General features: G+C 33.4%; 1 protein-coding gene across 1 annotated transcript; it reads right to left on the bottom strand.

The window, feature by feature from the left end:
• Positions 1 to 6,175: 6,175 nt before the first annotated feature.
• LOC112003327 (adenylyl-sulfate kinase 3) lies at positions 6,176 to 10,815 on the bottom strand. Its single transcript, XM_024035514.2, has 7 exons — positions 10,316 to 10,815; positions 9,474 to 9,614; positions 8,690 to 8,839; positions 8,497 to 8,615; positions 8,257 to 8,341; positions 7,039 to 7,085; positions 6,176 to 6,566 (listed from the first exon to the last, which is right to left on the bottom strand). The coding sequence occupies exons 1-7, from the start codon at positions 10,560 to 10,562 to the stop codon at positions 6,468 to 6,470; spliced, it is 888 nt and encodes a 295-aa protein (XP_023891282.1). The 5' UTR covers positions 10,563 to 10,815; the 3' UTR covers positions 6,176 to 6,467.
• Between the last annotated feature and the right edge of the window lie 5,373 nt (positions 10,816 to 16,188).

Here is a 16,188-nt window from a genome sequence, read left to right as displayed (position 1 = left end):
AGTTCCAAGGATATTAAATGGGAAGATGTCTTGGTATTGGATGAGCAAGTTAATTCTAGTCATTCAGCTAATTTTGACTGCCTTTAGAAGTCCTAGACAACTTAAAAAAACGTGGGAACTTGATTAGATTAATGTTTGGTGTTGTTTTTGAAGTTGTAATTATGATTTTTACCTATTCTTGGAGGGTTGTTCCAAGTATAAATCTGGTAGTACGAATTTGAAAAGAAGACAAATATAATTCAGAAAATTATTCTCCTTGTGAGTCTTGTGATCCTCTTGGTTCTTAAAAGAACTCTTGAATTTATCAAGTTAATCTTGTGGCGTTCAAGCAACCAAAATTATCACCTTTGAATTCTTGAGAGATTCTTAGGAATTCTTAGTGTGGCGTTTCAATTCTATCGTAGTCTTGGTTTTCATCTAGTTAGGTGACGGGTCAAGGCTTAATAAATCTTGTCTACACGATCTTGGGGTTCCAAACCATCATTGTTATTGGGTTTCATCACAATTGTTGGTGAAGTTCATATCAAAATGGGTTAAGACACTAATAGAGATCAAGTTAAATGAAAAAGAATGCACACAAAGGACATTTGTTAGGGTAATATGTGAAGAAAGCTTATGTGTACCAACATGAGTCAGAAGAGCAACCTCCCTATTAGGTAACTCAACCACAGTATGTGAAATTGTAGTAAAGGAAGTCAATAAATGCATTGAATAAACTATGTGATCTGTAGCACCAGTATCTATAACCCAAGTTTCAACACCAAAAGCCTTTCTATTCACAACCTTAGCAGAAAAAAATGAATGTGGTGAACAAGAAATAGTACCTACAACTACATTGAATGGCAAAGAAACAGCATTAACCATGTGAAGTTCTTGAACTAATGAAGTTTGATGAACTCCAATCAAAGACAAAAGCTGTTGATACTGATCAAGAGTAAAGGCAGGTGCTTTAGCAGTGGCAACAAGATTAGAATCAGTATTTGGAGCTAAGCAATGCCCTTGGAACTGATTTGCAACAAGATTATAATCAGTATTTGGAGCCAAGCAATGACCCTAGAACTGATTTGCAATTGCTAAAACTTGATGAGCCATCATATTCCTATTCTTAAATTTGTAACCCGGTGGAAAACCATGGAGTTTGTAACACTTATCCATAGTATGACCCAATTTTCCACAGTGAATGCATAAAGGCCTTTCTTTTCCTTTGGAATTGTTGCCTGAGCTCTTGGTAGCCAAAACAGTAGACTCAACTCTAGCAGAATTGGTGACAGATCTCTGCATTTCCTCTTGGATGAACAAAGAATGAGCCTTATTAACAGAAGGGAGTGGATCCATAAGCAAAATTTGTGTTCTAACTTGAGAAAACACATCATTGACTCCCATGAGAAACTTCATTGTGGCTTCTTTTGCTTGAAGATCCTTCAACCTCTGATTAATATTGCATACACACTTACCACAAGTGCATTGGGGAAATGGACTAAGATTCTGAAGCTGATCCCACAAGACTTTAAGCTGAGTGAAGTAATCAGTGAGTGATTGTTCTCCCTGATGAATCTCAGCAATTTGCTTCTGGATATTGAAAACTTTGGTCCCATTTCCTTGACTGAATGTATCTCGAAGCTCAGTCCAAATCTCAAAAGCAGTATCTCTGTAAATGATACTACCCTGAAGTTTTGGTGATAAAACTTGAGAAAACACATCATTGACTCCCATGAGAAACTTCAGTGTGGCTTCTTTTGCTTGAAGATCCTTCAACCTCTGATTAATACTGCATACACACTTACCACAAGTGCATTGGGGAAATGGACTAAGATTCTAAAGCTGATCCCACAAGACTTTAAGCTGAGTGAAGTAATCAGTGAGTGATTGTTCTCCCTGATGAATCTCAGCAATTTGCTTCTGGATATTGAAAACTTTGGTCCCATTTCCTTGACTGAATGTATCTCGAAGCTCAGTCCAAATCTCAAAAGCAGTATCTCTGTAAATGATACTACCCTGAAGTTTTGGTGATAAAACTTGAGAAAACACATCATTGACTCCCATGAGAAACTTCAGTGTGGCTTCTTTTGCTTGAAGATCCTTCAACCTCTGATTAATACTGCATACACACTTACCACAAGTGCATTGGGGAAATGGACTAAGATTCTAAAGCTGATCCCACAAGACTTTAAGCTGAGTGAAGTAATCAGTGAGTGATTGTTCTCCCTGATGAATCTCAGCAATTTGCTTTTGGATATTGAAAACTTTGGTCCCATTTCCTTGACTGAATGTATCTCGAAGCTCAGTCCAAATCTCAAAAGCAGTATCTCTGTAAATGATACTACCCTGAAGTTTTGGTGATACTGAGTTGGTAATCCAAGTACCAACTATATTATCCGCACGAATCCATGCTTGAATAGCAGCTGGTGAATTCACGAGTGGAGAGGAAATGGTTATAGAACCATCTATAAAACCAAGCTTATTTTTACCAATCAAAGATTTCCTCACTGATCTCGCCCATGCAGAATAGTTTTCTTCTCCAACTAAGAGCTGAGAAGAAAGAACAGCCCCTGGATTTTCTCCAGGATGTAAGAACAGGGGATCATTGAAATTATATGAATCTTGCAAAGAAGATGAAGATACAGAGGTGGAAGTGTTATTTGCTGTTGCATTCGCCATTAAAGTAAAGAGAAAAAAAGGGAAAAGCTTGAAAGGATTTTGAGAAAGCTAAAGCTTGAAGAGAAAACAACAATGGCGGAAAAGGAAATTCCCAAATTCGTAAAACCCTAGAATTTTAAGCTTCTAGAGTGCTCTGATACCATATGAGAAATGAAAGAATTGGGAAAAACTGAATTATCATTAATTAATATAGCTTATGCCTTTATATACATCATTAGGTCCAACTAAGAACGAAAAATAGAGAGCTTAATAAACTAAACCAACTGACTAACAACCATTCTCACGTGTGACTAACTATTCTACTCACGTGTGAACACTAATGACAGAACAAAATAAAACTAAACTACAGGTCGTATTCCTTAATGATACACACTTGTGCTTCAGATATTGCTTCTTGAACTTTAGTTACACATCTTGAATCTTGTTGCTTCTGCTCTAATTGCAGAGAGCTTTGATCTTGATAGGAGGGTCTTTCCCATCCTGTAAAATGACTATTAAGTAAAAATTATAATAAGTTAATTGTAATAATTAAATTGAAAGTTTAAAGTTAGATGAACAACAACAAACTAAAGTAAAAACTTTACTTGATTTTGTTGGCATGGCTTCCACCAATTCTCCATTAGTTTCAAATAAGATATTAATTAAAGAAAAAAAAAAGTATTTTAGTCGCCTATAAAAATACAAAAAATTCTACTGCATCAAAGAAAAAGTAGTTGAACACTTGAAAGAGACTGAAGAGGAATTTTATTTCAGTGGTTTTTAACATTTTTATTCATGCTTGCTGCCATTGGCAGCTTCTTGTTTTCACTATCGCCCATTTTCCATTGACTGGTAGTGTTCACTAATTAAAGTGACCATGGAATCTCTATAAATTTGAGGAATATTATATTTCAGTGGTTTTTCACATCTTCTTCATTCATACTAGCTTGCTGCCATTGGCATCTTCTAGTTTTCACTAATACCCATTTACCAGTTTTCACTAAAAGTATCCATCTCTATTTGAGGAATATCGTCCTCTTCTTCTTTCGAGTACTGAGGTTAACATGTTGATCATGTTTTTGCAAAAGTTCCATGAGGCACGGTATATATAGCACCAAAAGCGAAATAAATATGTTTTCTTTTGCGGAAACTTATTTCACTAATATATTTATTATATTATCTAGCCTTGCCAAACTTTATTTCTATATATGCTTCATACCCGTACCTACACGTTAGAAATTTTATTTTTCTCACTATTTATCTAATCTCCTTGTTTGTTATGTTATTTTATTGCCTAAAAGAAAACACGACAATAGTGACCAATATTGAGCGACCTATTGATGTGAATATTAAATTTTACTACCCTAAAGGACCAGAGTAATCACTAACTTATCAAAATGCAATGTGTATTACGATTACAAAAAGACCCCAACATTAATTATCACTAAATTATAAATATTAATTTGATATTTTATAAACTTATTTATACACTTGTATAATTTAATATCAAGTTTATATAAATTTATTCTTGTAATACAAGTATACATATAAAAATGGACAAAATTGCAAAATGCCCCTTTTCGACAAACTAAGCAACATTTTGCCCTCTTTCTCAAACTAATTAGGCAAATGCCCCTCTTTTGAAAATCAAGTTTCTTCAAATCAATTTAGGCCCTATAGTGGCGTTTTTAAGGGGCCTATAGTGACGTTTTCAGGACCTATAGTGGCGTTTTGTAACTCGATTTATATAAAATCGAGTTATAGGTAAAAAAAAATTAAAAAATTGTCTATAACTCGATTTATTGGAAGTCGAGTTACAAAACGTCACTATAGGTCTTGAAAATGTCACTATAGGTCTTTAAAAACGCCACTATAGGGCTCTAGAATTTTTATTTTTATTTTTTATAACTTGATTTTGAGAAAATCAAGTTTTAAAAGAGAAGCATTTCTCTAATTAGTTTGAGAAAGAGGGCAAAACGCTACTTAGTTTGCCCAAAAAGGGCATTTTGCAATTTTGTCGTATAAAAATATAATATTTTGTGTGTATATATATATATATGTATTTAAATTAAACATTTTTCTCACATGAATACTCACAAACACATTATAATGTGAACTTAAACTTAAACTTAGCTCATTTACTAAATAATCTAACCATAAACAATGTTTTCCCAAGTTGAACTCAAGTTGTTTAACAACTTGATTCGATTTTTTTTGTTTCTTTCTTTCTTCTTTTATTAATTTTATTTATATTTATTCTTTTGGTTGTCCTATTTGTCTAATTTTTTTTATAGGAAAAAGAATAAACCCAAGTTTTTTTTTTTTCTCTCTCTCTCTTTATTTAATTTTTTGCATGTGAAATACTACAGGTCATACCAAAGTGATATAACTTGTCAAATTCTAAACAAATGTCAATATGTCATAGGTGATAGGTACTGCGACTTATTAAGCTGAGAAATTCGAACCTATTCCATTAGCCAGGTCTTGTTACTAGATATTTTGATTGAACCTATAAGAAGTTCTGACCTCGCGAATGTCAGAATTTTTTTTTCCCCGATTCTCAAAATCCGACTATAGGTATAGGTAAATAATGCTATCGTGGATTTGAAATCGGAAAAAATTGGCCTTTTCCCTTTTTAAAAAAACAACCCAGCATTTTGCCATCTTTTTCAAACTAATTAGAAAAATACCCCTTCTTTTGAAAATCGATTTTCTTAAAATCGAGTTAAATCCTATAGCGGTGTTTTTAAGGAGCCTATAGTGATGTTTTAAGAACCTATAGTGGCATTTTGTAACTTGATTTCCATAAAGTCGAGTTATAGGTAAAAAAAAAAGAAAAAAATTTGCATGTAACTTGATTTTATGGAAATCCAGTTACAAAACGTCACTATAAGTTCTTAAAACGTCACTATAAGCTCCTTAAAAATGCTGCTATAGGGCTTCAGATTTTTTTTTTTTTTTTTATAACTTAATTTTAAGAAAATCGAGATTCAAAAGAAGAGTATTTCCCTAATTAGTTTGGGAAAAATCAGTTTTGCAGACTTAGGTCGTGAGAGTCAGATTTGCCCTTTTCTTCAACTTCTAGGGTAAGGTTTGACAAATTCGGCTCGATAAATTAACACACAGATATACCATATCCCTTGAGCCAACAGTGTCCAGAGATTCTTATGAGGGTACATTATGTTAACAATTAAAAAATTAAAAAAATTAATTATAAAAAAAAAAAAAAAAAAAAAAAAATCCAAATCTTCTCTGGTATACAAGATAGAGAGTTAAAAATGGCATAAGTTAAACCCTGAACACAACATAATAACAAACACCATTACCTTAGAACGAAAATCATAAGCCAGTTTATGAGTTAACCCTTCTATGCATAGTGATATTGCTTGAACTTGTGTAAAAAAAGATCAAGTATCCTTCTGGATGTATGATTAACACTAAAATCTCCCTTCTGAGTCAACGTGACAGAAGCCAGAACATAAACTTCCATGCTTATAGACTGATGTATGGTATTGGTGCATGATAAATTTCGCAAATATGGATGTATGTAGAAAAGCTATTACTTAAATAATTGACGACAACAAGTTTCGGACAAGCAATTACATCATATTGCTTAAACCCATGTACAAAAAAAGAAAACAAACTTCCAGATTGATTCAATAAAGGAAAAAAGAAGAAAAGGAAGAATAAGAATGAGGTTGACAACTTAGCATTAATTAATTTATCAATAAAATAATGCAACAGATACTATTACAAACAAACCTCTGTTGCAGTTGTATGGTAAAAAAAAAAAAAACTTAGAAAGCCAGGAGGGGAGAGCCACCATCTTGTTATGCTTCTAGGTACCCCTTCTCCTCCAGGTAAGAAACCACTTTTTCAGCCATTACACATGGGGAAGCACCATCTCCTCCTTTATGTTCTAATACTATCTGTGGAAGAAAACATTCCCATTTAAAATTTCCCTTAAAACAACAAAAATTGATAGATAAAAGACTCAAAACATAAAAAAAAAATAGCAAAACTTCTTTCGCAAAGTATTATAAATACTTGTTATTATTGAAGTTATTATCTTCTTTTTATAATTATAGTTAAACAAGCATCCATGCCTGCAGTTGCACATACAACTGAATAAAACTAACACAGCATGAATATTGTTACAGTTTCATTGTTTACATTTAGAAAGTCTAAAGTAATTCCTAGGACCTGATAGCACACAATTTTATTTGTGTTTAAAAACAGCATCAAGAATCATTCTTCCTCTAAGTTTCCTTAAAAATCAGAAGAGAGTACACCGTAAGAACTCTTGTTAGAGACACATTCAAGCGTATGTGTATGTATTTACATCTCTTCATGTTGGAGCGTATCAAACATGTTCTGCTTTCTCAAAGAAAGTATACATACCTCGCAGTTTAATGGCTGCTCATATGGGTCATCAATCCCAGTAAAGCCTGCAATTTTTTTAAACTAATATCAGATTTTAACAATTAATAACAGACTCAAAGCCTAAAAATGGCCTGCATGCTACGGTTATTGACCACATTTCTTTACATGTTTTTTGATAAGTGACCCCAGATTCTCTTTTGACCACAGATTCTTGTAAAAATGAAGAATGAAAGAGTCCCCCACTTCTTGTGGGTTCTAATAGCAAATGCATAGTTGCACAAGTAAATTATTTTCACACTATAGCCCCTCTAAAATATAAGTTAAGACAATCATTATTTAATCCACTAGGCCCGGTCAAAGCTGCTCATTAGCTATTCAATCACTGTAAAACTTCAAAGGGTGATTTAGTACAGTTTTCAAAAAATCGAATGCACTCAACTATAGTTCATCTTAGATCTAAATGACTGATAATGTGTTTTATTCTTTGGGGACTCATCCCACTAACCGAATAGCTTTTCTGTTACCCACATGCATACACCATTTGAGTGAGAAGATCCATAGCAACAAGCCCAAGTGAGAGGCAAAGATATTTCACTTTCCCTCATTGGTTGTAAAGCACCAGATGGCTGGGGCCTGGTAACATAAAAAACTTCCAAAACTCTTCACTACATAAACTTTCCAGGGTTCAAGTATATTATTGTCAAGTGAATGACAAAGACGGCTAAAAATAACAAGAATAAGAATAATATCGGGATTCATAAACAATTATGCAGATATCTCGCATCAATATACGATGCACAATGTCTATACTAATATATATAGAAACATCTTGACTTTTTGATTGGTCCCTTCATCTCTTCCAGACACCAAAACTAAACCTCCTTAATTTTCTCAGGATTTAAGTTCCAATTTTTTTAAAAAAAATAAACATAATTGGGAGGATTTTGTCATTGTGAGGCCCTACAGTCTTTGCAGGCTTTTGTCACATGAGTCTATCTCTTTTCTCTCTCTTTGCTTCCTAATTTTCTCCTCTCTTTTGCTCAACTACCTTATCACAGATGTTTAGCTAGTCCATAATTACATCAGAATAATTTCTTTAGGATATAATTAGGCACAAATTGCTCAATCTCAAGAGGATTAAAATTTAAATTTAAAAATGAAAAAGCAGTATTATGCAGGCAGTCAAAATTCAAAAGCCATTAATCAATCAAAATTAGAAAGGATTTTTACAGTTACCTTTGATCTTTCCTGCACGTGCAAGCTTATAGAGGCCCTTTGAGTCTCTTGCCTCACAAACTTGGAGGGGCACATCCATGAAAACCTGTTATATTAAGCATTTTCAAGTTTGAGTAAAAAATAAGAATGTAGTTTTCATTTTGATTTTGTAATTTTACTAGAGTTCATTTACAGAAAATAACCGGAATAAAACTTTTGGCTCAAAGTTCAAGAGCAGTCATAAACTTGAGAGGCACCAACCTCAATAAAATCCCCATCTGGTAATAGCGCACGGCATGCATCCCGATCCCTTCTGTAGGGAGAAATCAAACTGGCAATGCAAATAACTCCAGCATCTGCAAACAGCTTTGCTACCTCCCCTGAAATTAATATGTAAAATTCATTATCCAACAAACAACTGGAAGAAAGAAATAGCCACTAGAGCAAGAGTTACCAATCCTCCTTATGTTCTCTGCACGATCTTCTGCTTTAAAACCAAGGTCACGATTCAGACCATGCCTCACATTGTCCCCATCAAGAATATAACACATCTTACCCCTCTGATGCAAGAACTGACTCAAAGCACACGCAACAGTGCTCTTCCCTACAAGATACATACCAAAAGATAATAGGGAAGAACAAAGGTAAATATATAAATCTCATACAATGAATACTTTCAAGCTTCAACACAACATGGTAAAGTGGCAATAAGAATCCAAATGTCTTATAATAGCCTGACTCAGAACTAAACTTAGTGAGAGCTTTAAAAAGTCAAAAATGAAAAGTTGAAGATTTAAAATTTAAAAAAAGAAAATCCCCAAGACCAACCATAATGCTCACCAACAAACTAATCTTATCGTCAGAACATGTAAAGTTAAGGGGGGAAAAAATGATGAAGATGTTAACATTTACAAGGTTAGAACACAACAACTTAAATTACATTTAATCACCTATTCTACCAGGCTGACGATACACTAAGCCACTACGCATAATAAGGGAAGTGAGAGTCATTCCGCAATGGATCAAATAAACCATAAATATATTCTTCTAAGTTCAATTACATTGTTAAAAATTATCATTAATCATCACTTACAAGGACAAAATCCTTTGTTATAATTTGGCAAGTAAACCAACACAACATCATATGAATTCATAAAAAAACCTAAGACGCACACAAAGCACTTTTATCATAGCCAAAATAAACAACATTTGTCAACACAAAAATGATAACATCAAACCTGAACCACTGAGACCTGTGATCCATATAACGCAACCTTTCTGTTTGAGTAATCTTTGTCTATCAATTTTTCCAACCGAACAATCCTGCCACTTAATGTTGGTCGATTTTCCAACCGTAGATAACTGGCTTCGGTTTTGCCCTAATAAGAAAAACACATCAAAAACATTGATCATTTCAATCCAAAACTACTTGCTACACATGTGCCCACATTAGAGCTTAATTCCCAGCAAAAAATAAAATAAAATAAAATCTTTCTCCCCTACTTTCTCAACAAACAAACATTCCACAAAAGCAAACTCATAGCCAAATTAAAATCAATCAAAATCATCACACACCCAGAAAAAAAATTTCAATTTTTCATGATTTTCGCTATGAAGATTTGATAATAAAATTAAGTAATGGTTCAAAATTATGTTAATTTCAACTACAAAAACAAAAAATAAAAATAAAAATGAGAAAAAAAAATTGAAAACATTGACCATTTCAATCCAAAACTACTTGCTACACACATGGCCACATTAGAGCTTAATTCACAGTATTAAAAAAAAAAAAAAAAATCTCTCTCCCTTACTTTCTCAACAACCAAACATTCCACAAAAGCAAACGCACAGCCAAATTAAAATCAATCAAAATCATCACACACCCAGAAAACAAGTTTCAATTTTTCATGCTTTTCGCTATGAAAATTTGATAACAAAAATAAGTAATGGTTCAAAATTATGTTAATTTCAATTTATTAAAAAAAAAAAAATTAAAAATGAAAACCCAATCGTTCTCATCAACCAAACAGGAAGCCACCCAAAAAAAGCCAACAGAAAAATGGGAAAATTGCAGAATTACCAGCGTGGCCATTGTCGAACTTGTCGTCGAAATCGTCGACTTTTTCGTTCACATTGACGGTTTTCCTCCACCCCTCGACGGCCTGAAATCGCAAATTGCCCCTCGATTTCAAGTAAATTACGGAAGCGCCATTGGGCACAGACACGATCCCTAGCTTTGGCAGTGACGACAAGAATTCAGACCCCGTCGACGCAACAAGCCCTGGCCTAGGCGTTGTTGCTTTCCCTCCAATAGCAGCAGCAATCATATCTCATACAGTTATAACAAAATAAAATATAAATATAAAAAAATATATATATAATTTTTGTTTTTACAATAAAAAGTGCATTTTTAATACCAAGTAGTACTATTTATATGTGAAAAAAAATTGTGAGAATTAAAAATAGTTTGGGAAATTTTGGGGGTTAAGAGAGAGAACTGAGAAATTGGTGGTGAGGGTTTTTGGAATTTGGTGAGGTTGGTCGGTACTAGAAAGCTAAACGGTGGTAATAAATGTGACCGTTGGTTTTTGAAATGTGCATGAAATTAATTTACTATTTTATAAAAACATAGTATATACCAAAGTCTAAGTTGCTCTCCCCGCCCCCTTTGATGTGTTTTGTCTAATATATGTTTTTTCTATTTATATTATGCACAGATTAATGGACAATTTTAATTAATACAACTTTTGTGAAAAATATAAACTAGCTGTCAAAAAATATTTTTCTCTAAAAAAATTTCTAAAATTATTTTATAAACTAACGCTCGCAGGACATTCGTTAAATTTCTCAATAAAAGAAATATATATATATTATATACACATTGATATATACATACATATTTAAAAAAAAAAAAAAAAAACAACATTTTAATGAAAATCGGGGAAGGAACTAGGGGCAAAAGGGGGCAACTGCCCCCTAACTCCTCCTAAAAAAATCTCATATATGCTAGAATTTAGGAAGTACTAACCCTATTTAGCAAGAAAAATAAGTAAGAAATGCTTTGACCCTCTTGACACGGAAGAAAAACAAAATGAAGGCAGTCCTTTAGAAGAAAACCACGATGATACCCAAGAAAAGGGGGGGAAAAAAAGTCAAAAAACTTCCCATGCACAGTTGCACACTTTGATTTCGTTTTATCTTGGACCTATTCATAGAATCGCATTCAGCACTTAGCAAAAAACCCAAAAGAAAACGATACTTTTGTGTTTATCATTTTGTAATTTTTCTTTTTTCTTTTCATGTGCATTTAAATTGATAGTCTTATATTTTACACACCAAAAAAAAAAAAAAAAACCTTTATGTTCTTGTACGGTAATAAAACCATAAAGCCTCTACTATTTTTTTTCCCTCCTCCATCTCTTGACTACTCATTTGTGAGAAAAGAAGGAAAGTCTGACGACAAACGCCCTATTCAAGAATAGTGGAATACTAACTTGAATCATCCTTGGAAATGCAATGGATAGACCACTAGTTGACTAAACTCTATTAGATTTAAAATATTATACATGGTTTTCAAGATACTAAGGGTGCATTTGTTTTGGCTAAAACTAGTTTCAGGAAATCATTTTACACCCCTCTATGTGTTTGGTAAACACCGGAAATTGGGTCAAATGGATATCAATTTCCGCGTTGACCGTAAAATAGCACTCTTGGCCTGTAAAACCATTTCAAGTTTTATTTTACCTTCAAATCATTTACACCTCTCACACTCTCTCTCGAAGCTTCTCACACGCACTCCTCACAGACACTCTCCAAGCTCAGTTGTGACCTAGCTCCACAGAGCAAGACACGCCAAACACAGGTCACCCTCTCCCTCACTCAGAACTCAACAACCCGAAGAGAGAGAGAGAGAGCACCAAAGGAATCGGACTACCGTGCAAGCTTTGATCTCTGTGCAAGCTCTGTCCAACCATGGCCGAATCTTCAACTGCATGTCACCGATCTACAACCCACCACCCACCCCTGCCATCGCTGCCGCCTCTAGATCGAACCACCGATCTCATCACCCAAAGCCCTAAGCTCGATATTGATCTTGGCAACCGATCTAGCTGCCACCACTGATCGCCGATCTAGCCACCACTGATTACCAGCCCACTCCACTCCACCCCCAAACCCACCCGATCTGGCCGCCGCCATCCTCTATCCACTCCGATCCTCTCTTTCCCTCATTCTCTCTCTTTCCCGATCTAACAAGTTTGTGAATAAAAAATGTTTTTATTTTGATCTTTGGTTGTGTTAAACATATATTTTGAAATTTTCTGATATAAAATTTCTGAGAAAATGGCTGAGGAAATGTGAAAAAATTGTAGAAAAATAGCATTTTCAGAATGTTACCAAACAATAGAAATCGTTTTTCGGACTATTTTCCATTATAGAACCAAACACTTGGATTTCATTTTCCTTATGGGAATTCACTTTCCCTTGCATTCATTTTACACTTAGAATTTGATTTACATCGAACCAAACGAAGCCTAAAATAAAGAGAGATGCTACATCTACAATAATTTTACAACAATTTTACAACAAATCACAGGTGGTTAGTTGTTATTAGTTCAAATTTGAAACTAACACTGAGATTACTTTTTTGCCCTAACAATAATAACCAATAACAACCTGCTACTTAGGATTTGTTGTAGAAATGTTGTAAAAATGTTGTAGACGTATCATTTCTCTAAAATAAAACCAAGATTTGTGGGAAAAATAATAATAAACAAGCATTTTTCAAAAAAAAGGGGGGGGGGGGTGGGGGGGGGGGGGGGGAGGTTATTGGACCCTTGAGAACTAATTTTTAAACTTTTATCCTTTTTTTAAGTATTATTATTCTTCACATGAAGCAAAACATTTCTTAACAAACTTAATTAACCTTTTTTTGAAATATGCAATCAAAAAAAATATTTTTGAATATAACAATGTGGTCAGCACTTATTCAGGTTTATGAATTATGGTATGTAGCCAACAGGGGGTTGGCTGAGGTCATGACTTTCGTTCTCTGCTTGTCAGTCTTGGGTTCGAGTCCTACCAACGGCCTTTCGTTGGTGGGTATCCTTGGTGGGGTTAATACTCTGTACGGGTGGTATGTGATCCCACGATCCTCACCGCTACCATTTCGGCACCCTGCCCGGGAGTTTAATACAACCATAAACGCCCTCATTTTTTTTCACCCAAAAAAAAAAGAATTATGGTATGTATAAAATATTGGATGTGCTGGCTCTTAGTCCCTGTACAATCCTTTTTTATATGTGTTTAAGGCTAGGATTGCATTTTCTTGGAACTACTTTTTCTCGAGAAAAGGACATCTCATCGTTTACATCACTGGATTCTTCTTCTGCGCTTGGAATGCAAATTCAGTCGTGTAATTAATAATTAGCCAGAAAAAGTACAACACTCACAAATACAATGTGGTATTGGATGGATTTAACAATGAGAAAAAAATGAAAAACGACATGTTTGTATTTTTAAAAAGCCAACCAAATGGTGTCAATTCCTCGTGCTTTATTTTGCAGTTTTTGTTTTCCCGTATATCCATGCACGATACCGACATCTGTTGGACTTGGATGTTGCTTCCTAACGTGGAGCGGTGGAGGACCCCAGAAAACATAAAATCATGAGAACAAAATAGAAAGAATAAAGGACAATTGGCTTATTCAGCCAAAAAAAAAAAAAAAAAAGGACAATTGACTAGTTTACATTCCAAGGAACACAATTTACTTTCATAACTTCTTGTTGCAGCAAATGGTAAATATTTTTCATATGAGTTCACTGCTAAGTGCTAACCCTATATTTGTTTCCCTCACCTTTCATGACTTATCAAATAGACGACTTATAGAAAGAAGAAAAGATGAAAAAAAAATATATTCTTTCACACTCATTTACATTCATTATATCACAAACATATTCACAATTGATACAAGAATATTCACATTTTAACACATAAAAATGGATGTAGAATTGTGTATGTAAGAGAATAAAAACCTAAAAAAGAAATATCATGTTGCAAGATTCTTAAGAGTTATTGAATTAAATGCTAACATCAATATTTCACGGCGCGCACAATTCTATTCGCATCTTGCTTTATATGATCATAGGAAGTTTTACTTTTACAGTTTTACCTATCAAAGAAAAATAGAAAGTTATTTTTCATAGCAATGTGTTGATTATGGGTAATGATTATTTTAAATTCTATATCAATATCATATGTACACACGGACTCCCTTAGGACAATTGTTATATTTCTTATGGAAGTGGTGTCCAAACGTCTCCCTTATATTTATACTGTACACACAAACTTCTACACACATTATTATTTACACAAATAGCATTATAACAAAAAGCAATGCACAGAATCAATATTCGACACACTTACACACATATAATATAAATTTATAATAAAGAGTGACACTTACTCTTTACAATTCGCAAACACTTAGAGCCCGTTTGGTAATGTTGTTCTAGTAATATTTTTTAAGTGTTGTGAAAATGCGTGTTGTGTTGTTTAAACAACTATTATATATATGTGTATGTGTGTGTGTGTGTAAAAAAAAAAAAATTTTGAAGTCACGGGGTTCATTTGAACCCCTGAACAATGTAGTGCCGCCCCTATGATAAGAAAGGGTCCTATTAATGGATGCCCTTATTAAAGCGTTTGTCAATGGACAATTTTAGTTAATACAACTTTTGTGATAAATATAATAAGTTGTCAAAAAAACTTCTTTTCCTTAAAAAATTTCTTCAAAAATTTTATAAATTAATGCCCTTAGGATATTCCTTAACTTTTTCCATAAAAGAAATATATATACATATATATATATATATATATTATACACATTGATATATACATACGTATTTTTTTAAAACAATATTTTAGTGAAAACAGAGGAGGAACTAGGGGCAAGAGGGGGAAATTGCCCTCTAACTCCTAAAAAAATCTCATATATGCTAGAATTTAGGAAGTAATAACTCTATTCAACCGGAAAAATAAGGATGTAGGAAATGCTTTGACCATCTTGACACGGAAGAAAAACAAAACAAAAGGCAGTTCTTTAGAAGGAAAGCGCAATGATACCCAAAAAAAGGTCAAAAAAACTTTCCATACACAGTTACACACTTTGATTTTGTTTTATCTTGGACTTATTCACAGAATCACATTCAGCACTTAGCGAAAGCCCAAAAGATAACGACACTTTTGTGTTTATCCTTTTTAAATTTTTTTTTTTCTTTTTTGTTTCCAGGGCATTTAAATTGATAGTCTTAGAGAATCTCCAATGGTGTATGTAAAGGTAAAATATTCTCTATTATAGAGAATGAGACCAAAAAAAGCCGCTCAATGGATTCTCTAAACTCTAAATTTTTTTTTGGCTCATGAACAGTAGCTCATCAAATCTGATGGGTTACTGTTCATTCTTCAAATATTTTTTTCTATTATAATAATCAAGTGTTGAATAAAAAAAGTTGGAAGATGTGTAATTGTTAAAAAAAGAATAAATAATGAATGAAGAAATAATATTTAAATGAGATAGAGAATTTGTTGAAAAGTGTATTTGAAAAAATTGGTAGATAAAGGTAAAAGTCACTATTCATTCTCTAAACAGTACAAAAATTTGATGAATTTGCTAGAGATACTCTTATATTTTATACAGAATATTAAAAAAAAAAAAAAAAAAACTCATGTCCTTGTATGGTAATAAAACTATAAAGCCTCCATTATTTTTTTTTTTTTCTCCTCCATCTATTGACTTCTCAATTATGAGAAAAGAAGAAAGGCCTTGATGCCAAGTTGTTCAAGAATAGTGGAATAGAAACTTGAATAATCTGTGGAGATACAATGGATGGTCCACTAGTTATGTACCTTGGATGGCCTTTGAAATAAAGTTTCTCAACTTTATATCTCTTGTA

This window comes from Quercus suber, unplaced genomic scaffold (assembly GCF_002906115.3).
Source record: "Quercus suber isolate HL8 unplaced genomic scaffold, Cork oak 2.0 scaffold_359, whole genome shotgun sequence".
NCBI lineage: Eukaryota > Viridiplantae > Streptophyta > Magnoliopsida > Fagales > Fagaceae > Quercus > Quercus suber.
The sequence above is the reverse complement of the archived record's forward strand: the minus strand, read 5'-3'. Positions and strand labels throughout refer to the sequence as shown.

What these genes read in the sequence shown, in the direction of transcription:
- LOC112003327 (XM_024035514.2), bottom strand. Translation starts at nt 10,562, where the DNA reads ATGATTGCTGCTGCTATTGGAGGGAAAGCAACAACGCCTAGGCCAGGG. An exon ending in CACAGGTCTCAGTGGTTCAG is followed by an intron (nt 8,840 to 9,473) that starts GTTTGATGTTAT and finishes TGTATCTTGTAG; the next exon opens with GGAAGAGCACTGTTGCGTGT. An exon ending in ACGTGCAGGAAAGATCAAAG is followed by an intron (nt 7,086 to 8,256) that starts GTAACTGTAAAA and finishes AAAAAATTGCAG; the next exon opens with GCTTTACTGGGATTGATGAC.